This window comes from Manis pentadactyla, chromosome 3 (assembly GCF_030020395.1).
Source record: "Manis pentadactyla isolate mManPen7 chromosome 3, mManPen7.hap1, whole genome shotgun sequence".
Lineage (NCBI taxonomy): Eukaryota > Metazoa > Chordata > Mammalia > Pholidota > Manidae > Manis > Manis pentadactyla.
This window is the reverse complement of record NC_080021.1, coordinates 100,620,464-100,646,331: the sequence shown is the minus strand read 5'-3', so window position 1 is coordinate 100,646,331 and position 25,868 is coordinate 100,620,464. Positions and strand designations below refer to the sequence as shown.

The following is a 25,868-nucleotide window of genomic DNA, read 5'->3' as shown; positions in this document are numbered from 1 at the left end:
TTTACAATTTGGCCTTCACAGTTGGAGCAAGGGGCCCATCAAAGTCACATGCCTGTCCTCCGGCAGACATTAGGAGATAGGGGTGCTACCTATCTCTTTTGATGCCTTCATTTCAAAAAGATGGTTCCCAGTCCTTGAGAATGACATTTCCCGGGTTGTAAAACTAGCAGGAGTCTGAGAGAAGATTTGCATATATTACAAAGGGGCAGAGAAAGAATTTATAATAGCAAGTCTTCTAAAGTAAATGCTCTAAGAAAACGGAAGTCAGGGGTCTATACTCAGGACAAAATATGTCCAAAGTTTATTCTGGCTGAAAACATTAAGACCTTTTGTCACTCCTAAGGCGATACCCTAAGGGCTGTGCTGTTTGAGAAGGACCCTTATACCCAGTGATACATAAACTTGGAAATTTCAGGTCTCTATATGGGTATTTTCTTGTGAACAGCCCTCTGAAACTCATAAATATGCCTTTTAATGTCTTCACCTAAGAGTATTTTCATTTAATAATTCAATAAACATTTCTGAAGCATTTATGCTATGCCATGTACCACTTTAGGTTTGAACAACTTGGAAACTTCTCCTCAAAGAGACCTCACAGCACTGAAGGAGATGGATAAGTTCATTTATTGATGAACATTTTGAGTATAATGTGAGAATTCCTCAAGAGTTAATCATGGACCGCATGACCCAACAATCCCACTCCTAGGTGTCCCCCATCAGAAATAAAAACATGTCCACACAAAACTTGCACAAGAATGTTCATGGCAGATTATTCATAATAACCAAAAGGTAGAAACAACCCAATGTCTATCAACTGATGAATGGATAAATGAAATATGTATACCTGTACCACAGAATATTATTCAGCAATAAGGAATGAAGTACTGATTCGTGTTTATCACGGATGAACCTTGAACACAGTATTTGAAGTGAAGGACGTTGGTCACAGTGGGCCGCACACTGCATCACTCTGTTTAGATGGAATGCCCAGAACAGGCGGGTCCATAGACAACTCTGCAGAAAGCAGATTAGTGGTTGCCTGTGGCTCTGGGGGTTGGGGAAAAGGGGAAGTGCCTGCTAATGGTATGGAGTTTCTTTTTTGGGGTGATGAGTTTTCTAAAATTGATTTTGGTGATGGCTTAGTATAATCACAAAATTATGGTTGTGGGAAAATTGGAAGAGCACTCGATTTGACATCAGAAGACCTGGTTTGAATCCCCCAAGTATCAGATACTTGATTTGTCCAGTGACATGTCCTTTGAACTTGCTCCTGTTTTCTCCACCTCACAGAATGATCTCACCATCCGACCACCCAGTTACCCAAAGTAGAAAGTCGAGAGCCAGCTGAAATGCACACCTCCCAACCCCTCACTGCCCCTAGCTAGTCACCAAGTCCTGTTGATTCTATTTCCTCAATCTTAAAAATTTCAACATTTTAAAATTCTGTCCTCTCCATTCCTGCTCCTCTTGCCTTTTGCTGGTGTCATCTCTCATCTGGATTATTGCAAAAGCCTTCTCTAAATCCTACTGTTTCAGTCAAATCCTTACATGCCATATTGCTGGGAGAATAGTGTTCCTAAAATATCTCATGTCATTTCCTTGCTCAAAGTCATTCAGTGGTTCATTACTGTGTCATGATAGCAAACACATAGGCAATGCTCTGTGCATGCCAGGCTCCATTCAAAGGACTTGTGTGCATTAACTCTAACCCTCACATCAACCGATATGACAGAGGAGGGAATTAGGCAGGGAGGTAATAGCAACTTGCTCAAAGCCATGGTGCTGACTATAGCCAGAGCTGAAACTGAAGCCAGGGAGCCGGCCTGTGGCTGTGCTTACTGCTGGACTGTCTCATAGTAATGAAAGCCAAACTCTTTCCTGCCTCCAGCTTTGGCCCTGCCTGCCTTCAGCCCTTCCACGTACTCCTACACTCGGGTATTACTGAAATGCCTGCAGCTCCTCAAAAGGGCCTCATTCCTCTGCACCTTTTGACAATGCCCTACATTCAAACTGGGTCCTGGAAACCCTTGTCCTTCAAGATTCATCTCAGCCATCACACTTCTTTGAAGCCCCCCACCCTAACCCAAGACCCCTATAGATTAGTATCTTAAGGTTTTCATACTATATAATAAATGTATACATCTACATATATGCTTTTGTAACAGGTTTTTTGAGATATAATCCACAAACCATCAAATTTACCCATGTTAAGGACAATTCAATGGCTTATAGTATACTCACAAAATTGCCATTACATTAGAATCACGCCTTTGCCTTGAGGGGTTGTGGCTAGCTGCTTTACAGGGTGCCCGCCACTGCAGGACGGCCAGACAGGGTGAGCAGCCCCAGAAACATGGAGCTGCTGGTGCAAAATGTGGCAAGTGGGTCTAGAGGGGGAGAAGGTTCTGAAGGAACTGAGAGATTATCCTCCAAAGCCAGCTCTGGCCAAACCATTCCTTGGAGCAGACCAGGTTAGCCAGTGGAAATCTCAGGCCACTAGCTGAGGTGTGCATGAAGTGAAAACCCGCAGTCTTAGAACTGAGCTTACTTCCCATTTCAAGCCTCCGCCCAGTGAATCCTGCATCTCCTGCAATTGTCTCTCAGGCTGGGTCTGAGAGAACTACGTGGGGCGTGAGATTCTTTCCTAAAGCCTTTCTGCACGGACAGTGGACAGAGTCCGCCCTGGGTCAGAGGGTGCTTCGGAGACCCTGGACAGGTCAACCCAAAGCTGGTTAGCCAGTGACTAGCACGGGCATCTGGCTTAAAGTGGGTGTTTGATAAATATTTGTGGTTGGAATGAATGGAACTGAAAAAGGCAGCAACAGGATGCGGGGCTGCAAGGACACCACCATAGATACTTCGCACACTCACTTTCTCACTTGGGGAACCATTAAAATTGCTGTCCTGTGGCCCTTCCTCTCCCAGGTGACATCTAGTTAATCTGATAGATGAACCCTGGCTGATGGATCCTGAGTGTAATTCCTCCTGGGTCGATCAAGCAGAGCCCCCCGCTGCCCACATTCTGGGGGGGGTCAGCCAGTGTCAAAGCCAATGTCTCCAACAGCTGGCACAGGTGTCAGCGGCACATTCCTCCATTGGAAACAAACCGTTTATTTTACTTACTCTGCCTTGGTTATTTTTCTGCCATTGACATTTTTTTTTTCAGGTCAATGGTCCCAGCACATTTGTGATGTTACCGTGCAAGTCTAATGAAAGGGGGGCTTCAGTGGGTGTGGGCTGTGTTCTAGGTCTAGTGATAGTCACCATTAGGAAAACCCTAAACAACGAACAGAGTGCAGCTCCAGCTGGAAACAGAGGTGAGGATGGTCCACAGAAAATGACAATGTCAAGAGCGTATCTCCAAGCAGACTGCTCTGATGACCCTGTAGAGTTCTGATTCCATTAGCGATCCCACCTCTAGGAACCCATTTCCTTGCCTCATGGGGTGTGCCTTAGGCTCCTTCTGATGTTTGCTCTGCTGTGGGGCTGCCCACACACTCCACACTCTTCTCTCCACAGTGGGATGCTGACTATCCCTATTCTTCAGTGTCTTGAAAGAGCTCTGGGCTCTCCGGCCAAGGGGTCTGTGTTCAGCCTGACAGTGAGCATCAGCTGAGGGGCAATGTGTCAGGCTGAAGGGGGCACTGGTCATCGGCAGGGCAGCCCGTGGCTCTGTGAGTGAGAGTGTCAACCTGACGGGGGGCTTCCAGCCTTTCTGTCCCCCTCCTTGCCAGACATCTGAGTCAAAGACCCCACCCAGCCCCTCACCCTCAGCCTCCAGCACTGGAGTCCCTGAATTCTCTGAAGCAGATGCCAGGAGCTCTTTGCCCTTGGCCTTTGGAGTCCTGATTCTTAGGCTGGGCATCCCAACAGCAACTGCTTGGGTTCAGATCTTGGAAAGGCCACTTCAAAATTCTCAGCCCAGTACCAACAACAGGCTTTGCTTCTGTGAAGGTTTGTAAGGAGCCAAAAACATCTCTGGTGCTTGGGCAGGAGCAGCCAGTGGAAGCCACAGTATGAATTCATCCCACTGCCCCCCAGGGGCATCCCAGTCTCCTACCTCCCTCCTTCCTGGCCTGCCTGGCACAGATGTGAGGACCCAGCAACCTGAGGCTACAGAACCCTCCCTGTCTGCCCTGCGGTTCCCACCTGAAGGCTCAGCCCCTCCAAAGATGGCCTGGGTCAGCTGCTCTTCAGCTCCTGTCTCCCAGCTGCTGTGCTCCTGTCCAGTGAGTGCGGGGAGGCTCCAGGAATGGAAGGTGCTCAGGTGGCCTGGGTAGATGGTGGGGGTGCTTATTGTTAAGACAGCTTGTGCCTGGCGTGTGTGTGTGTGTCCCTGGTAGTTTCCTGGGAAGATGGGCTCTGTGGCTGGTATGTGGGGTCCCAGGGTCCCACACAGGGTCTGGACAAGTCAGAGAAGACTGGGAAGGTCTCTCCTGCCCCCTCTCGGTGTGAGGGCCCCTCTGGGGTGCTGTAGTCCTCCTGCTGTGCTCTTTCCTGCTGGGCTGCAGGAGGGGACTGGTGCGTTGGTGGGCACCAAGCAGGTGGTGGGACAAGAGGCCCAGGAAGGTGAGTGCAGGGGCCACCCAGGGGTGCAGGGCAGCCAGGCGTGCTCCTGTGGTAGCATTGGTGAGCCTGCACTGGTCGTGACTGGCCTCTCTTTGATTTTAGGTGTAGAACAGGTTTTCATGCAGGAATCAGACACCTCAAATTTCCTCAAGAAGCATGGCAAACAGTCCCCCAAATCCCGAGACGAGGTCAATGGTACGGATGCTGGCAGCCTGCTCTCAGCTTACCCCTGCCATTCTTTCTCTCTCCTGCTGTCAGCTGGGCTGTGGGCACCATGAAGGGCCAAGGGCTCAGTGTAGGCCCTCAGGTATCAGTGTGACTGCAGCTGTGAACCAGAAATCACACATTTCCTCAATTGTAGGTCACATCTCTGATTGATACACTGTCACGGTAAGAAACAAAAAAGAAAGTACCACATCAAATGCACTTAACAGTGGTGAGACACATCGTGATTTCAAAGTTAAATATGTAAAGGGGAAAAATATCTGTTCTAGCTGACAAGTAACACAATATCTCAGTGTGCGCTTTTGGGGTATTGCATGGTGTACTCTCACACCCAAGAGCAATGGCACTGCCAACAGGGAGGGTGTGTGGGCCTGGTTGCTGGGTTAGTGGACGTGGTGACAGCTCTGCTGCTCAGTGGCCTTGGACACTTCCTTTCCCTGGGCCCAAGTTTCCTTGTTTATAAGACCCTGGAAGTGTGGTGCTCAGTCAGCGTTGTTTTTTTTTTTTTTTGGTATCATTAATCTACAATTACATGAGGAACATTATGTTTACTAGGCTCCCCCCATCACCAAGTCACCCCACATACCCATTACAGTCACTGTCCATCAGCGTAGTAAGATGCTGTAGAATCACTACTTGTCTTCTCTGTGTTGCACAGCCCTCCCTGTGCCCCACCCCCACATTATACATGCTAATCGTAAGGCCCCCTTTCTTCTTCCCCGCCCTTATCCCTCCCTTCCCTCCCATTCTCCCCAGTCCCTTTCCCTTTGGTAACTGTTAGTCCATTCTTGGGTTCTGTGAGTCTGCTGCTGTTTTGTTCCTTCAGTTTTCTCTTTGTTCTTATACTTCACATATGAGTGAAATCGTTTGGTACTTGTCTTTCTCTGCCTGGCTTATTTCACTGAGCATAAAACCCTCTAGCTCCATCCATGTTGTTGCAAATGGTAGGATTTGTTTTCTTCTTATGGCTGAATAATATTCCATTGTGTATATGTACCACATCTTGTATATGTACCACATCTTCTCTATCCATTCATCTACTGATGGACACTTAGGTTGCTTCCATTTCTCAGCTATTGTAAACAGTGCCAGTCAGCATTGTTTTTTGTTTTTTGTTTTTTGTTTTTGCTGTACAGAGATCAATGTATGTAAAGTGCTGGGTACAACGCTCTGAAAAATAGTATTCTCCAAAAATCCAGTGCCCAGAGCATTGTTTTTTAAAGTTTTTGATTCGAATGCATTTGGTAGGCTTTTGAGTTCGGAAGTATGTCTCCTTGTCTTAAGCAGGTCTTGGTGTTTGCTGCAAGGCAGTGACCTTCATTTCCATGACCTTCTGACCCTTGAATGCATTTGAGTTTTCTGCCCTTAAACGAGATTCTTCCAAGGACTCTGAGCTCTGTCTCTGAGTCTGGCTTGATTCATTACTTGTACGTGCATCTGAATAAACTCTTTGTGTCCCTCAGGACACTCAGCATGGTAATGTGCTCAGTAAAAATAACAGGCCTGTTTTCAATGATGAAAATGCTTGGAGATGAAATTCCCTTTTTTCTTAAATTGGCTTAAGCATTAACCACACTGGAAAAATCTCCAGGCCTCACACAACCTGGGTTTAGAAGTTAGCAAATGTCAAGGAACACTGGAGAGACTGTAATGCAGGTGAGGCAGTTATTGATGAAAATCAGAGAAGCAACCTTCTGGAAGACTTCCGGTAGGAACAGGTGTGAAGTTCGGAGAGGCAAATAGTTTCCATCCTCATAAGCTGATTCAGAGCAGAGGCGCATGAGTAAGCCACAGGTCCCTCACCTCAAACAGAAGCTCAGTGTGTACATTGTGGGGGTGCCCAGGACAACCACGTGAAGACCAAGGATGCACCTGAGCTCACCTGCTGTCACCTGGTCCACTCCTATGGATGGGCAGAAGAACAGTGCTCAGGTATGTTTCAGGTTGCAGAAAGGACCACTGACACTTTGATTAACTTGAATTTGGAAACAGAAACAGACATCTGACATCTGGGTCAAGAAGCAGGCTCCTTTTGGGTGAAAGGCAGAATCCTACGTAATGCATGTTCTTGAGAAGGCATGTACACAACTCATAGGATATATAGTATAAGAATGGCATCTTGTTCCAAGAATTAAATTGTTCTTACTCATTGCTGAGTCAAAGATTCACTTTGTGGCACCTCCAGAAAGGCAATTTGGAACATTGTTTCTTTTCTGGAGTACACAGGCATGGAAAATGCTACTTTAGGAATTGGTGATGGCTCATTAAACACCTGCTTTCTAGACTCTAAGCTCCCCCCACTCCACCAGCAGTTTTCTGGTACCTGGAGTAATACTGGGGGTTATGGTGGATCCTAAAGGGGATTCTGCTGTGCAAGGTGCGTCTGGGGCTAGCAGCAGAGTGTGGGCAGCTGGGGCTCGGACTCCACTCCCAGCTCTGCCTTGACCAGTTGTGCGATCTTGATTAGGTCACTACATCTCCAAGACTGAATCCACTCCTAAGAAATGTGTGGATGTGGGACAAGGAGTGAGGCACTGGGAGGGACTGGAGCACAAATAACCTTCACCAGACTAAAGATTCCTGAAACCGTGCAGGTCAAGGCACAAGTGTGGGAGAAACATGGCATTGACCTAAGGAATCTGCACTGACACTGATCCAGATAATTAAGGCTAAATTAAATAATATAAACATAAAGAACTAGCATTTAATTCATTTAATTATTGTATGCTCCTTACTTTCAAGAAGAACTTGACATGGTTTACAGTATTATTATTTAACAAAGAAATGCTTCTTGTCCTGTTTCTCAACATCCTGTAATGAGGGGTGAGGCAGGAAACCAGTTTTCCTCAGTTTCTCTGATTCCTTCAACCCACCACTTCCCCTTGCACATCCAAGCTGGTGGGGATGACAGCACCTCAGTCTCCCCCCTTTGGTATGAGTTGCTGAAGGACCAGTTCCTTCTCCACCACACACAACCTTCCTGCTGCTGCGGAGTTCCCAGTTGAAGCCCAGTTAAAAGAAACTACCTTGCAACCAAGAGCACCCTAATCCCCTGCCAACAGCCAGGGCTCTCACACCCAAGCAGTCAGTGGGAAGATTTGAGGGCAGACATGGATGAACCTGGAAATTGATTTATTTTACATCTAAAAATCTAAAATCTAGAGGGTTTTCTTTTTGTGTGTGGCTAAATTAGAGCAGGTGAGGCACAGCTGCACCTGCTGGTGAGGAGTGATGTGGTGGTTCAGGCAGGGGTGCCTGCTGGGGCCCAAGGACTGCTGGCCAGCTTCTCATTCAACCGCCAAGGACTGGCCACTATGTTTAGGTGGTCTCAGCGTTTTCAGTTACCACGAAGGGCATTTCTCCCGAATCATAGATGTATACCTCCGATATTATAAGGTGTTATTAGGATTCCTCATAACAAAGTTTACAGCCAGCTGTACAGGAATGCACTTCTTTACAAAATAAGGGATACCTGCAGTTGGTATTTCACCACCAGAAAGTTTACCCTATCACCCCATATCCTGAACTAGTTATCTACTGCTGTGTAACAAGTGATCCCCAAATGTAGCAGCTTAAACAAGTTACCCCAAAATTTCACAGCTTGAAACAACTAACATTTATTGCCTCACAGTTGCTGGGCAGAAGTCTGGGTATGGCTTAGCTTTCAAGTTCATTCACATGGCTGCCGGTGAGCCTCAGGTCCTTGCTGACAGCTGGTTAAGGACACCAGGTCCTTGCCTTGAGTGGGCCTCTCCATAGACAATTTACAACGTGGTGCTGGCTTCCCTCATGTGAAGAGAGGAAGACAGAGACAGAGAGAGATGCCCAAGACAGAAGCCAAAGCCTTGTTAAATCAATTTCAGAAGTCACACTCCACCACTTTTGCCATAGCCTGTTTAGTAGAAGCAAGTCACTGGGCGGGCCCACATAAGGGGGGGGGATTACTGAAGGACAGGAATACCAGGATGGTCTCAGGTCCCTCTACCACATGCCATCATTGTGCCTGTGTAGGTTTCTGTCACAGCAGCCATAATGTTTGGTGCAACTTACTTGTATATCTTTCTCCTTAACTGGATTATAGGCTTCTTAAGGGAAAGAATCTTTCTTACTTGCCTTTTAATCTCAGGGTCTAGCATACATTCTGGCTGTGACAAGGTGCCCAAAGTTGCTGAATGAAGATATTAATAAAGATTAATTTTAAATTGGATTATTCCCTCATGGAATTCATTTATGACCATCAGTTTGTAGTTTCTAGTATACCTGGATATGCCGTTAATTTTTTGAGTGATGCTAAATCATCTTGCACATTTGCAAAACGAGGCAGTTGTTCAGGATAACCTCCAAGGTCCTTCAAATTTTAAAGTCTATGTCAGGAGTAACCATTTCCATGACAGCCCATCCTGGTCCTTCACAGACAACCGTTCCCAACAAGATTAAGTTTCTTAGGCAAAATGATTGGTGCTCCCCTAAATGCATGCAGCTGCCTTTATGCCTGGGGACAACTCTTGCCTCTTGCCTTGCCCAGTGGAGAACAGGCAGAAGCTGCAGCTGATGAGCTGTGGAGAGAGTATCACGAGGAACACAGGAACGAGCTTGAGAACTTTGTGGAGGAGCAAAATGATGGTAAGACTTCTTCAGCTGATGTCTTCTGGGAAGTGGGGCTTTGTGGGAAAACCATGACTTGTCTCCACTTCTCCCCCCTAACTTTAATTGGGGGAGGCAAAAGAAGCTCTTTGTAGTGCATATCTAATGAGAATCTTAAAAAGGGAGAAAGTCACAAAAATGGCCATAGGACTTGAGAAAGCATGGAAGGCGAGAGAACACCTAGGTCACCACAGGCTCAGGACCGTGGGCTGCAGGAATCTGTGGCTGACTGAATCTTCTCCTCCTACTTGGGATCACTGGGATGGCCTGTGTTCTCTGTCTTAGCACCTGTGCTAGTTAGTGGCTTAGCTCTGGGAGAGTTGCATTGGGAGGAATTCAGACTCACTTTCAAATGTGTTGAATTCACATCAACATAATGGCACTAGGAACTACTCATCCTGGAAAACCAGAGCCTTCACTTACCTATTGCTATAACCAGCATCTTATCTCACTGGCACAGGCAAACAAAAACAGAACTCAGATAGCACTAGCCATTAGTGTCCCTCCTTGTAAACTCCCCACCTCCAACACCACTATCTACAGTGGCCATGAAGGCTCCCGCTCACCTGCAGCAGCGGGCACCTGCACATTTCCACATGGCTTGCCTGCGTGACTGCCCAGCTGCAGTTAGTGTCTTGTTTACTAAGCCCTGACCTTTGCCCCAATGTCCCTCATCAGGCAACTGGCAAATCACATTTCCACCCTCAATGCTTGGACAGTTAGGGCTCCTGCCTCCCCCACAAGTGATTTCACCAAGGCCTCAGTGCAGGCCACTGGGTGTGGGTGTGAGTGAGGAGAGAGGGAGGTTCTATCTCTGAACCATAACATCCCCTGGGGTGAGATTTGACTTTGCACTTAGTAAGTGACCTCAAGGGCCACCCATAGCAAAAATCTGTAAAACATTTTCTAAATAGGGATCAGACCAGCAGGCCAGAGTGCATTTTTGTGTGTGTTTTGTCTTTCTGAAACTTACAGATCAAAATGCTCTTGAGCAAGCTCTTAGATGAACATGACCTTGGACACAAGCCTCCAGTTTAGGTGACCTTTGTTAGAGGAAGTCAGCCACTTCACTTTTTTTTTTTTTTTGGTATCATTAATCTATAATTACATGAGGAACATTATGTTTACTAGACTCCCCCCATCACCAAGTCCCCCCCACATACCCCATTACAGTCACTGTCCATCAGCATAGTAAGATGTTGTAGAATCACGACTTGTCTTCTCTGTGTTGTATAGCCCTCCCCGTGACCACCCCCACCATTATACATGCTAATCATAATGACCCCTTTCTCTCCGCCTCCCCCACCTTTATCCCTCCCTTCCCTCCTATCCTCCCCAGTCCCCTTCCCTTTGCTGTGAGTCCATTCTTGGGTTCTGTGAGTCTGCTGCTATTTTGCACCTTCAGTTGTTTTCTTTGCTCTTATAGTCCACACATGAGTGAAATCATTTGGTACTTGACTTTCTCCATCTGGCTTATTTCACTGAGCATAATACCCTCTAGCTCCATCCATGTTGTTGCAAATGGTAGGATTTCTTTTCTTCTTATGGCTGAATAATATTCCATTGTGTATATGTACCACGTCTTCTTTATCCATTCATCTGCTGATGGACACTTAGGTTGCTTCCATTTCTTGGCTATTGCAAATAGTGCTGCGATTAACATAGGGGTGCATATGTCTTTTTCAAACAGGGCTGCTGCATTCTTAGGGTAAATTCCTAGAAGTGGAATTCCTGGGTCAAATGGTATTTCTATTTTGAGCTTTTCAAGGAACCTCCATACTGCTTACCATAGTGGTTGAACTAATTTACATTCCCACCAGCAGTGTAGGAGGGTTCCTCTTTCTCCACAACCTCGCCAACATTTATTGTTGTTAGTCTTTTGGATGGTAGCCATCCTTACTGGTGTGAGGTGATATCTCATTGTGGTTTTAATTTGCATTTCTCTGATGACTAGCGATGTGGAGCATCTTTTCATGTGTCTGTTGGCCATCCGAATTTCTTCTTTGGAGAACTGTCTGTTCAGCTTCTCTGCCCATTTTTTAATTGGATTATTTGCTTTTTGTTTGTTGAGACATGTGAGCTCTTTATATATTTTGGATGTCAAGCTTTTATCAGATCTGTCATTTATGAATATATTCTCCCATACTGTAGGGTACCTTTTTGTTCTATTGATGGTGTTCTTTGCTGTACAGAAGCTTTTCAGCTTGATGTAGTCCCACTTGTTCATTTTTGCTTTTGTTTCCCTTGCCCGGGGAGGTATGTTCATGAAGAAGTCACTCATGTTTATGTCCAAGAGATTTTTGCCTATGTTTTTTTCTAAGAGTTTTATGGTTTCATGACTTACATTCAGGTCTTTGATCCATTTCGAATTTACTTTTGTGTATGGGGTTAGACAGTGATCCAGTTTCATTCTCTTACATGTAGCTGTCCAGTTTTGCCAACACCAGCTGTTGAAGAGGCTGTCATTTCTCCATTGTATGTCCATGGCTCCTTTATCATATATTAATTGACCGTATTTGTTTGGGTTAATATCTGGACTATTCTGTTCTACTGGTTTGTGGGTCTGTTATTGTGCCAGTACCAAATTGTCTTAATTACTGTGGCTTTATAGTAGAGCTTGAAGTTGGGAAGTGAGATCCCCCTAGCTTTATTCTTCCTCCTCAGGATTGCTTTGGCTAGTCGGGGTCTTTTGTGGTTCCATATGAATTTTAAAACTGTTTGTTCCAGTTTGTTGAAGAATGCTGTTGGTATTTTGATAGGGATTGCATTGAATCTGTAGATTGCTTTAGGCAGGATGGCCATTGACAATATTAATTCTTCCTAGCCAAGAACATGGGATGAGTTTCCATTTGTTAGTGTCCTCTTTAATTTCTCTTAAGAGGGTCTTGTAGTTTTCAGGGTATAGGTCTTTCACTTCCTTGGTTAGGTTTATTCCTAGGTATTTTATTCTTTTTGATGCAATTGTGAATGGAATTGTTTTCCTGATTTCTCTTTCTGCTAGCTCATCGTTAGTATATAGAAAAACAACAGATTTCTGTGTATTAATTCTGTATTCTGCAACTTTGCTGAATTCAGATATTAGTTCTAGTAGTTTTGGAGTGGAGTCTTTAGGCTTTTTTATGTACAATATCATGTCATCTGCAAATAGTGACAGTTTGACTTCTTTACCAATCTGGATGCCTTGTATTTCCTTTTTTTGTCTGATTGCCGTGGCTAGGACCTCCAGTACTATGTTGAATTACAGTGGAGAGAGTGGGCATCCCTGTCTTGTTTCTGATCTTAGAGGAAAAGCTTTCAGCTTCTCGCTGTTAAGTATGATGCTGGCTGTGGCTTTGTCTTCTATGGCCTTTATTATGTAGAGGTACTTGCCCTCTATACCCATTTTGTTGAGAGTTTTTATCATGAATGGATGTTGAATTTTGTCGATAATGTTTTTTCAGCAAGTATGGAGATGGTCATGTGGTTTTTGTCCTTCTTTTTGTTGATGTGGTGGATGATGTTGATGGATTTTCAAATGTTGTACCATTCTTGCATCCCTGAGATGAATCCTACTTGATCATGGTGTATGATCCTCTTGATGTATTTTTCAATTCGGTTTGCTAATATTTTGTTGAGTATTTTTGCATCTATGTTCATGAGGGATATTGGTCTGTAATTTTCTTTTTTGGTGGTGTCTTTGCCTGGTTTTGGTATTAGAGTGATACTGGCTTCATAGAATGAGTTTGGGAGTATTGCCTCCTCTTCTATTTTTTGGAAAACTTTAAGGAGAATTGGTAGTATGTCTTACTCTCTTGACTTACTTGCTATGGTGGACTTGGGAGGTAACACCCTCTTAGGGCATCTCTCAGTGAAAAGAATACAATCTCCAGGTCCATGAGGCTTGCAGGCCATGCTCATCACCTTGCAGGTGGCACCTGGCTGAGCCTGCAGACAGGTGTTGGGTCTGGATCCTGGGGGTTCAAATTTTCCTGAGAACCGCTCAGGCTGTTGTAATGCCAATGGAAATATTTCTGTTGGGTATTTGTTTACCTTGGTAAACAGCTTGTAGAGAAGCTGCATGGCCTGCAAGCCTCATGGACCTGGAGATTGTATTCTTTTCACTGAGAGATGCTCTAAGAGGGTGTTACCTCCCAAGTCCACCACAGCAAGAAAGTCAAGAGGCTGAGGACTTCAAAAGTGAAGTTGCTAAGAATGTAGTCTCCAAAATTCCTTCAGTGATTTTTTTTTCTTCAAACCCAATAATACTAGTAAAAACATTTTTTTGTTTTTAAATGTTTCAGGTCCATATCTCTAGTGTGTGGGTGGAAAATATTCACTGTTTTCCCTTTCATGAGGAGTTAGGGTGAGTGGTTAGGCACTGAAGGGAAAGCAAGTCCTTTACCACAGCGAGAGGAAACATATCAGTGGCTTCAGGCCTTGCCCACCAAGATGAAGCCTGCAGGGTGGACCCAGGCCTTGGGGGACTGCTGCCGACAGCTGCTCTGGGCACTGAGGCACCCCTGCTGGGAGGCACAGCACTGAAACGGCTAAGTCTTACAATCACCTCTCTGATAGGATTTTAGGACTTACAGTTTCCATTTTAGTTTCAAAAACTCAGGCTTAGAAAGGATACATGAATACCCAAGGTGACACGGTGAGGAAGGGGTGTGAACTAGGCATGACTTCCAGCAAAGCTCATGTTCTTGTAAATGAAGGATGACCAAATGCACAGACCTCTTGGAGATCTTCTTCAATCCGGGAACTGGCCCATGTGGACGGATGGAATGAGGACTGAGAGTGGGCTGAGGGACTCTCCCCAGAGCTGTTATAGGAAGACAGTAAAGAGGTGGAGTAGGTTCAGGCTGCCTCAGGGTAAATGTTGATAAAAGTAAAATTCATTGTAGTTCCTCTCTCTTTCGTTGCTCCTTTCCTTGCACAGAGCACTGTGCAGCAGCCACGCTGTCTGAAGCCTCCACCTGGGAGCAGTGCTTAGAGCCTTTCTCTGAGGTCCCCACATGTCCCTAGGTCAGGAGCCTAGCTTTGGTTAGCTATCTTGACCTGAAAATGTCACCTATTCTCATAATATAGCAGTTGGATGTTCACCCTTTCCATGGGTACTTGCTCCAAGAAAGTGAATGTTGAGGAATTATAATGGGTGAACAAAACTATGGTAAAATAAAGAGCATAAAACTTGCCATCTTAACCATTTTTAAGTGTACAGTTCAGTGACATTTAGTACACTTAGAATGTTGTGAACCATCCCATTTCCAAAACTCATCAGCTCCAGCAAAAACTGTGCCTATTATGCAATAACTCCCATTTCCCACAGCCCCTGATAACCGCTAATGCATTCTGTCTCTATGAATTTGCCTATTCCTTATATTTACAGAGTAGGAATATTTGTCTTTTTGTGTCTAGTAGATTTCACTGAGGATGTTTTTCAAGGTTCATTGATGTTATAGCAGAATCAGAACATGTAGCAGAATCATACTGTTCAATCAGAACTTCATTCCTTTTTATGGCTGAATTACTCATACACACACACACCCCTACCTACCTATCTCACTTTCTGTTTATTATTCATTTGCTCCTGTTCTCAGTTCTCTTAGGTATATACCTAGGAGTAGAACTGCTGGATTATGTGGTAATTCTGTTTATCTTTTTGAGGAGCCTCAGGGGTGCTTCTTAAGCATCGAAGGACTTGTTATATCTGCTTGTGCTTTAGTGGCACCTAACAATAATAGGCTCTTGAATTGGCATCAGGAGCCTAATTCTACAACTGCACAAAGAAATGTGTCTTATGAAAGATAGCAAAAGTAGGCCTTACTCATTAAAAATTCCCTTCTACTCTTTTTAGCCTTTTACTAGAAAAATTTCAACCATGGAAAAGTATATAGTATAATGAACCCCATATAACCATCACCCAGAATCAACAATTACCAAATTTCCCCATATTTTGCTTCATCCATCCATTTTTCCAGTTAATCTTAAAAATGTATTTTTATTTTATTTTTTATTTATTAAGGTATCATTGATATACAATCTTATGCTCAGATTTCACATGAGCAACAACATATTTTTATTTTTAAAGCTTAAGAAACACAGGACAGTATAGAAGAATTGTTCATAATACCATCACTAGAAGTTAACAGGGATTTCCTTCTATGATTTTTGCAACCATATGGTTTCTCTACATTCTCTGCAACCTTCTGTTTTCTCTACATTTTGTTTCTCAGCTGCGGTACCTTTGGGTTATTTTCTGCATAAGGCTCCTCCCCCCTTGTTGGTTGTGCAGGGAGAGAGCACTGAACTGGAAATGCCCGACCTTGACCTCAGTCCTCTTGGCAACCAGCTCTGTGAGGTTCCCCTGCATTGGGCCTGATCAGTAAAACGAGGCCTTTGGACTCAGCACCTCCCAGGCCCTTCCAGCTCACACTCTCTGTCTATCACCAGGGCACTTAGGCCGTTGATTCATGTCACCACAGGGAAGGCTGTTCGGGTTGATGGCTGCTAAGAGAGCTTGGTGGCTCCCCTCAGATCAGAGTCCTCTCCACCCTAACACGGCGACTTCATGCTGTTCCTTAGAACAGGAAGGGAGGAGCTGCGAGGCTATCGAGCAGTGGCGCCAGGGCATTACAACGGCCTGGACCCATCGTATCTCTATAGTCACCACCACACCTGACCTCATCTCGACAGACCCAGAAGACAGAGCTTGAAACACACACCCACACCCCAGTTGTCTGAGCATCACTTTCCCACCAAACAGGCCCCTTCAACTTGAGCCTGCTGTGGCAAACACACATGACTTTTGTTCTCATGGGCTTAATTCTTTGCTGGTGATTTCTGAGGTGAGCAAATGCCTGTGGGGCCTCTTAACACCAAACCTACAGTGGTTTCCCTTTGCTTAGCCATTGTTACCAAAGTAAGACTCCTGTCTGGTAGAATGAAAAGGATCATAGTAACGAGAAAAGATTGCCGTGTTTTCTTAGAGCTTACAAATAAAAATGCTGAGCCAACACTGCGGATCATCTTCTCAGATCTCAAACTGATCCTGTCCACTTGTCTCCCCTGAGTGGCAATGGCGCTCTCCCTGATGCGGGCCTTTGAAAGCTTGAACTCAAATGCTCCTGGTGTTCTCTGAGACAGTCACCAGGTCTTGGTGCTTCCTCATGTCTTGGAGAAGTCTTAAGTTACAACTATGATTTCGAAATTGCAAAAATCAGAAGCCAGGGTTACAGCAAAGCCCACTGTAACCAAAACTAAAAAGCAGACAAAATTTAGTTTTGGTATCATCTATCTCACTTTCCTTCATAGTCCCAGTATTAGTGTCCTAAGGCTGCCACAACAAAGCCTAACAAACAGGGTGGCTTAAAACAATAGTTTATTCTCCCAGAGGTCTGGAGGCTGGGAGTGTGGACGCAGGCGCTGACAGGGCCGCAGCGCCCTCCCCCAGGACCCAGGGGGCGTGTGGGGAGCCTTCCCTTGCCTCTTCCAGCTTCTGGCAGCTCCAGCCCCTCGGCGTGCGGCCCATCACTCCAGGCTCCTCCCGTCATCACGGCATCTTCCCTCTGGGTGTCTGGGTCTCTCCTCTTCTTATAAAGGACATAAAGGACACCAGTCATATTGACTTAAGAGCCCACCCTACTAACACCTTAACTTGATCACTCAACCTGCAAAGACCCTATTTCCAAATGAGGTCACACGCACAGGTTCTGGGGGGTAGGACTTCAGTGTACCTTTTGGGGGGGACACAATTCAGCCCATAACAGGGCCCCTTTCTTCTCCCCCAACCGCTTTGCCCTGCCGCCCCAGACTCAGCCTCTATCCTGCTTCTGTCCTTGCTCCCTACTACCTTCAGGAATTCCACACCAAGAATGCAGAAAAGTAAGAACAACTTAAGCCAGGGTCACAGAAGATAAAGGACTCTAGATGAAAGGTAAGCACCCACTCTTAGCCACCTCCCTGTCCCCACCCTGGGCCCTCTGCTTCCCCCAAGGCCTGGGTCCCTGGCTAGCCAGGCCAGCCTGCTTTTGAGGTTGGGATTCCAAGGCTGTGCAGGACTTTGCTTTGAGGAAAAGCTGCTTAACTGGTAAAATAGTCCACCAGGGGTGGGGCAATTTATTATAGATCACACACACGTTCCACATTTTCTCACTCAAAACTCCAAGCAGGAGCTCAACTGGCCTTGGGAAGGTAGGAAGGTCCCTGGACAAACTCTACTATTAAAGGCTGTTACCTGGGCACCTAGAATAGAGGAGCCTTTCTCTTCTCAGGAATCCTGGGATTCATAATATAGAGACTCAGGCTTAGGGCACACGTCCCAGCACAACAAAAGCTAAAGCAGTGCCCTTGTGTTACATGTGCTGCAGTAAGATTGGTAGCTGAGTGTCTGAAATATTCTGATTATGCCCCTTGGGGATCACTGACACATCTGACCTAAAGTTGTGCTACCAACACATATCTTAATTGTCTGCGGGTGTCTAAGCTGGATCAAATAAGAATGCTTCCAAAAAGAAACCAGGAGAGTAATGAAGTTTCCTCAGGCTTGGAAAAAAATGCACAAAATACTTAAGTGAAAACTCCACGTAACTTGCCACTTATGCTTTACTCATCCTTACCCAGTCCTTTATTTAAACCAAGATCTTCCCACTGTAAAATTATCCTAGTTATAATATGTGTTCAAAGCAGCCAATTCAAGCCACAGAGAGTTACATCCCACATGGGAGTCTTTTTTTGCCTCTTTCACCTGGAGGTGAGCCCTGCCAGTGGTTGGGTATGCATCCTTCCACTTTTTCTGTTTATAGTCACACACACACTGGTTCTTTATAATGGCAACATAAAATACACTTATGTGACTCCAGATGGTCCCACACTTGGTAGTGCAGGAAGGAGCTGCTTAGCAGATCTGAGCTGGCTAAACAGAACTGGCTGACACCAGAAGTGAAGTCCGAAGCTCCCTCTTTCTGACAAGGTCTGACAAGAGGTTTACCTCAACCACTGCTGAGCTCCACAGCTTCATTGTTAAATTGTCAACTACATGCCCCTTGCTTCTTTTTATAAGTAAGGAGATCATTATGGGATGGAGTCCCATACTGGGACCCTGACCCTTTTTATGGCAGATCTTGTGCAGCTCTGCCCAGTTTAAGCACATTTCTGAGAGGTAATGAGGTGCTCAGCAAATTGTCTGTGCTCCTAGGTGTTTCCCTAACCAGTCCTTTTATATTTACGCCACATGACACTAGGGAGTAGTGTGTTTCTCTGAGTCCTTTGCATGTTAGTTTATTTACCCATTCTTCTACCAGTAAAATAGATTTCTGGAAATGAAATGATGGGTCACAACTTACACATTAAACTGGATAAATCAGATTTCTCTTTGAAGAAGTTATGTGCTCACTATCACCGGATATCTTTACCGTTGCTTTCTGAAACCAAGCAAAGTGAGAACACTGGCAGGGAAGTGGGGGAAAGGGAACCCTTGCAATATTGGATGCAATATTAAATAGACATACTATTCCTGCTGCCTCCGCAGTGAGCAAACCCCACCTTCAGCTTTCTCCAAATCAGACTTCACTAGATTAGTAGTGCACACCCAACCTACACGATCCATGTATATCCACCAGCCACCACACTGCCTTCTGGCCCGTATTCAACAGAAAAGCTCTTTGGGAAACCTGCTGTTCTCCACAGCCCTCACTCAAAGTGCCAGGAGCTTTCAATTAGAATGTAACAGCAGTGGAAGAAACTGGCATAAAAACTTGGCAGATGCCTCAGTATTTCATTACTATTTTTGTTTATTACCTGATGAAACTGAAATTATTTGTGAGGAAAGAGTATTTCAAAGTTTTGAAACATAAATCTCATCAGAAAGGAATGGAGGGAGCACGGGAAGATGGCGGCGTGAGTACTTCAGAACTATGCCTAAAAGAGACACCAGTGGATGCAGTACAACAGACAGAATATATCTACATCCGCGAGAACTCAGCATCACACGAAGGGGGTAAGATACAAGCCACGGCCAGGCGGGACCCGAACGCTCCCCCACCCCAAAACCTGGCAGGAAGAAAGGAGTTGGAACGGGGAGGGAGTGAAAGCCCAGGACTGCTAAACAACCAGCTCTAGAAATCTGCACGCAGAACGCAGACACAAGGTGCACAGGGTGCTGGATATTAGAGAAACGGAAAAGCAAAACCTGTGGGCAGGTCCCCACAACTGGCGCCCCTGAGACAAAAGAAAAGTGAGTGCTTTCTGCAAGTCTTAAAGACACAGGGACCCCACAGCTGGACGAAGTTGTCGCGGCACACATAGCCAGCAGCTGGGAATCTCGGGGAAACTTAGGCACCCTAAGCCCCGGGGAGGCAGTGCAGCTCTGAAGCCCCTCATGGCACTAAGCAGCCTGCCAGTCATTCCTCCAACTGGCGCGGACCCAGACACACCGGCCCAGTAGCGGGAGAGTGGCAGCACGTGCTGGGGACAGCAGTGCTGGAAGGGACCGAGCAGATCCGTGCGCCAACGGCACCAGAGGAGACCAAGAGAGGCTTGTGTGAACCCGCAGCGGTGCGACCAAACAGCCCGGGCGCAGCTCATGTGCACCGGCGGCAGGGGAAACAGAGGAGCCTGGTAGAGGCCCATGCGCACCTGCAGTGGAGCCAGAGGGAGCAGGTGCGCTCCCAGCAGCCGACCGGAATCCCAGCCCAATGCACAGCCACCTGGGCCAGACCCAAAGGCTGCTGTTGTGGCACAGCTGCCTGGCAGGGTTGCCGCTAGCACAGAGGAGTGCACCTGGCGTGCCTGCCACTCCCTGCAGGGCTCCATGCTACTCTGACGGAGACCCCGCCCACAGCAGCTTAGGGGACTAACCTGGTGGCTGCTCCAGGAGTGCGGGTAACCATCACAGGCAGCAGAGAAGGGCTAGGCATCCAGCAAGCAGGAAAGGACTTTCTTCTCCCAGCTGACACACCCATAACCTGCCTACAGCCACTGCTATCACCATGAAAAGGCAAAAAAATTTGGTCCAGTCCAAGATACTTCAAACAACACCTGAGAAAGGATCTGCAGAGGCAGACCTAACCAGTCTCCCTGAAAAAGAATTCAAAATAAAAATCATAAACATGCTGACAGAGCTGCAGAGAAATATGCAAGAGCTAAGGGATGAAGTCTGGAGGGAGATTACAGACATCCGGAGGGAGATTACAGAAGTGAAACAAACTCTGGAAGGATTTATAAGCAGAATGGATAAGATGCAAGAGGCCATTGATGGAATAGAATCCAGAGAACAGGAACGCATAGAAGCTGATACAGAGAGAGATAAAAGGATCTCCAGGAATGAAACAATATTAAGAGAACTGTGTGACCAATCCAAAAGGAACAATATCCGCATTATAGGGGTACCAGAGGAAGAAGAGAGAGAAAAAGGGATAGAAAGTGTCTTTGAAGGAATAATTGCTGAGAACTTCCCCCAACTGGGGGAGGAAATAGTTGCTGAGACTACGGAGGCACAAAGAACTCCCAACAGAAGGGACCCAAAGAGGACAACACCAAGACACATAATAATTAAAATGGCAAAGATCAAGGACAAGGACAGATTATTAAAGGCAGCAAAAGAGAGAAAAAAGGTCACCTACAAAGGAAAACCCATCAGGCTATCATCAGACTTCTCAACAGAAACCTTACAGGCCAGAACAGAATGGCATGATATATTTGATGCAATGAAACACAAGGGCCTTGAACCAAGGATACTGTATCCAGCACGATTATCATTTTAATATGAAGGAAGGATTAAACAATTCCCAGACAAGCAAAAGTTGAGGGAATTTGCCTCTCACAAACCACCTCTACAGAGTATCTTAGAGGGACTGCTCTAGATGGGAGCACTCCTAAAAAGAGCACAGAACAAAACACCCAACATATGAAGAATGGAGGAGGAGGAAAAAGAAAGGAAAGAAATAATCATCAGACTGTGTTTATAACAGCTAAATAAGCGAGTGAGGTCAGGCAGTAAGTTAGTAAACAAGCTAACCTCGAACCTTTGGTAACCACAAATCTAAAGCCTGCAATGGCAATAAGTACATATCTTTCAATAATCACCCTAAATGTAAATGGACTGAATGCACCAATCAAAAGACACAGAGTAATAGAATGGATAAAAAAGCAAGACCCATCTATATGCTGCTTACAAGAGACTCACCTAAAAACCCAAAGACATGCACAGATTAAAAGTCAAGGGATGGAGAAAGATATTTCATGCAAACAACAGAGAGAAAAAAGCAGGTGTGCAATACTAGTAGCAGACAAAACAGAGTTCAAAATAAAGAAAGTAACAAGAGATAAAGGACATTACATAATGATAAAGCGCTCAGTCCAACAAGAGGATATAACCATTATAAACATATATGCACCCAAAACATTAGCACCAATATATGTGAAACAAATACTAAGAGACTTAAAGGAGGAAACAGAATGCAATGCATTCATTTTGGGAGACTTTAACACACCACTCACTCCAAAGGACAGATCCACCAGACAGAAAATAAGTAAGGACACAGAGGCACTGAACAACACACTAGAACACATGGACCTAATAGACATCTATAGAATCTACATCCAAAAGCAACAGGATACACATTCTTCTCAAGTGCACATGGAACATTCTCCAGAATAGACCACATACTAGGCCACAAAAAGAGCCTCAGTAAATTCCAAAAGATTGAAACCCTACCAACCAACTTTTCAGACCACAAAGGTATAAAACTAGAAATAAATTCCACAAAGAAAGCAAAAAGGCTAACAAACATACAGAGGCTTAACAACATGCTCCTAAATAATCAATGGAGCAATGACCAAATTAAAATGGAGATCCAGCAATATATGGAAACAAATGACAATAACAACACAAAGCCCCAACTTCTGTGGACGCAGCAAAAGCAGTCTTAAGAGGAAAGTATATAGCAATCCAGGCATATTTAAAGAAGGAAGAACAATCCCAAATGAAAAGTCTAATGTCACAATTATTGAAATTGGAAAATGAAGAACAAATGAGGCCTAAGGTCAGCAGATGGAGGGACATAATAAAGATCAGAGAAGAAATAAATAAAATTGAGAAGAATAAAACAATAGAAAAAAATCAATGAAACCAAGAGCTGGTTCTTTGAGAAAATAAACAAAATAGATGAGCCTCTAGCCAGATTTATTAAGAGAAAAAGAGAGTCAACACACATCAACAGAATCAGAAACGAGAAAGGAAAAATCACGATGGACCCCACAGAAATACAAAGAATTATTAGAGAATATTATGAAAACCTATATGCTAACAAGCTGGAAAACCTAGGAGAAATGGACAACTTCCTAGAAAAATATAACCTTCCAAGACTGACCCAGAAAGAAACAGAAAATCTAAACAGACCAATTACCAGCAACGAAATTGAAGTGGTAATCAAAAAACTACCCAAGAACAAAACCCCCAGGCCAGATGGATTTACCTCAGAATTTTATCAGACATACAGAGAAGACATAACACCCATTCTCCTTAAAGTTTTCCAAAAAATAGAAGAGGAGGCAATACTCCCAAACTCATTCTATGAAGCCAACATCACCCTAATACCAAAACCAGGCAAAGACCCCACCAAAAAAGAAAACTACAGACCAATATCCCTCATGAACATAGATGCAAAAATACTCAACAAAATATTAGCAAACCAAATTCAAAAATACATTAAGAGGATCATACACCATGACCAAATGGGATTCATCCCAGGGATGCAAGGATGGTACAACATTAGAAAATCCATCAACATCATCAACCACATCAACAAAAAGAAGGACAAAAACCACATGATCATCTCCATAGATGCTGAAAAAGCATTCGACAAAATTCAACATCCATTCATGATAAAAACTCACAACAAAATGGGCATAGAGGGCAAGTACCTCAACATAATAAAGGCCATCTATGATAAACCCACAGCCAACATCATACTGAACAGCAATAGGCTGAAACCTTTTCCTCTGAGATCGGGAACAAGACAGGGATGCCCACTCTCCCCATTGTTATTCAACGTGGTACTGGAGGTCCGAGCCACGGCAATCAGACAAAACAAAGAAATACAAGAAATCCAGATTGGTAAAGAAGAAGTCAAACTGTCACTATTTGCAGATGACATGATATTGTATATAAAAAACCCTAAAGACTCCACTCCAAAACTACTAGAACTAATATCTGAATTCAGCAAAGTTGCAGGATACAAAATTAACACACAGAAATCTGTAGCTTTCCTATACACTAACAATGAACTAATAGAAAGAGAAATCAGGAAAACAATTCCATTCACAATTGCATCAAAAAGAATAAAATACCTAGGAATAAACCTAACCAAGGAAGTGAAAGACCTATACCCTGAAAACTACAAGACACTCTTAAGAGAAATTAAAGAGGTCACTAGCAAATGGAAACTCATCCCATGCTCCCGGCACGGAAGAACTAATATTGTCAAAATGGCCATCCTGCCCAAAGCAATATACAGATTTGATGCAATCCCTATCAAATTACCAACAGCATCCTTCAATGAACTGGAACAAATAGTTCAAAAATTCATATGGAACCGTCAAAGACCCCGAATAGCCAAAGCAATCCTGAGAAGGAAGAATAAAGTGGGGGGGATCTCGCTTCCCAACTTCAAGCTCTACTACAAAGCCACAGTAATCAAGACAATTTGGTACTGGCACAAGAACAGAGCCACAGACCAGTGGAACAGAATGGAGACTCCAGACATTAACCCAAACATATATGGCCAATTAATATACGATAAAGGATCCATGGACATACAATGGGGAAATGACAGTCTCTTCAATAGATGGTGCTGGCAAAACTGGACAGCTACATGTAAGAGAATGAAACTGGATCACTGTCTAACCCCATACACAAAAGTAAACTCCAAATGGATCAAAGACCTGAATGTAAGTCATGAAACCATAAAACTCCTAGAAAAAAACACAGGCAAAAATCTTATGGACATAAACATGAGTGACTTCTTTATGAACATATCTCCCCGGGCAAGGGAAACAAAAGCAAAAATGAACAAGTGGGACTATATCAAGCTGAAAAGCTTCTGTACAGCAAAGGACACCATCAATAGAACAAAAAGGTATCCTACAGTATGGGAGAACATATGCATAAATGACAGATCCGATAAAGGATTGACATCCAAAATATATAAAGAGCTCACATGCCTCAACAAACAAAAAGCAAATAATCCAATCAAAAAATGGGCAGAGGAGCTGAATAGACAGTTCTCTAAAGAAGAAGTCCAGATGGCCAACAGGCACATAAACAGATGCTCCACATCGCTAATCATCAGAGAAATGCAAATTAAAACCACAATGAGATATCACCTCACACCAGTAAGGATCGCCATCATCGAAAAGACAAACAACAAATGTTGGCGAGGTTGTGGAGAAAGGGGAACCCTCCTACACTGTTGGTGGGAATGTAAATTAGTTCAACCACTGTGGAAAGCAGTATGAAGACTCCTCAGAATGCTCAAAACAGAAATACCATTTGACCCAGGAATTCCACTTCTACGAATTTACCCTAAGAATGCAGCACTCCAGTTTGAAAAAGACAGATGCACCCCTATGTTTATCGCTGCACTATTTACAATAGCCAAGATATGGAAGCAACCTAAATGTCCATCAGTAGATGAATGGATAAAGAAGATGTGGTACATACACACAATGGAATATTACTCAGCCAAAAGAAAAAAACAGATCCTACCATTCGGAACAACATGGATGGAGCTAGAGGGTATTATGCTGTGTAGTAAGCCAGGTGGAGAAAGACAAGTATCAAATGATTTCGCTCATATGTGGAGTATAAGAACAAAGAAAAACTGAAGGAACAAAACAGCAGCAGAATCACAGAACTCAAGAATGAACTAATAGTTACCAAAGGGAAAGGGACTGGGGAGGATGGGAGGGAAGGGAGGGATAAGGGTGGGGAAAAAGAAAGAGGGCATTGCGATTAGCATGTATAGTGTGTGGGGGGTACAGGGAGGGCTGTGCAACACAGAGAAGACAAGTAGTGATTTTACAGCATCTTACTATGCAGATGGACAGTGACTGTGAAGGGGTATGTGAGGGGGACTTGGTGAAGGGGGGAGCCTAGTAAACATAATGTTCTTCATGTAATTGTAGATTAATGATATCAAAAAAAAACAGAGGAAAAAATTAAATCAAAAAATTAATTGGATGATTGGAAAAGAAAAAAAAAAAAAAGAAAGGAATAGAGGGCTGCTTGTTTGCCTTCCATGTCTGATCTGGACTGGAGTCAATTGACACAAGTGGAACAAAGGTCAGAGATGTTCCTCTTGGTACTACTAGACGGGAGACACATGCAGGATCCCATCTGCTTCCTGCTGCTCCCTGGCAGAACGGGGAGCCTGAGCAAACCGGCCAGATCT

General features: G+C 44.5%; 1 protein-coding gene across 1 annotated transcript; it reads left to right on the top strand.

Annotated features, from left to right (window-relative positions):
- The first annotated feature begins 2,197 nt into the window (after positions 1 to 2,197).
- Positions 2,198 to 17,249, top strand: UCMA (upper zone of growth plate and cartilage matrix associated). Its single transcript, XM_036908090.2, is given in 6 exon segments — positions 2,198 to 4,569; positions 4,672 to 4,764; positions 9,320 to 9,340; positions 9,343 to 9,417; positions 16,003 to 16,044; positions 16,047 to 17,249. Coding segments are annotated over 6 exon segments (498 nt in total). The 5' UTR covers positions 2,198 to 4,355; the 3' UTR covers positions 16,100 to 17,249.
- The last annotated feature ends 8,619 nt before the right edge of the window (positions 17,250 to 25,868 follow it).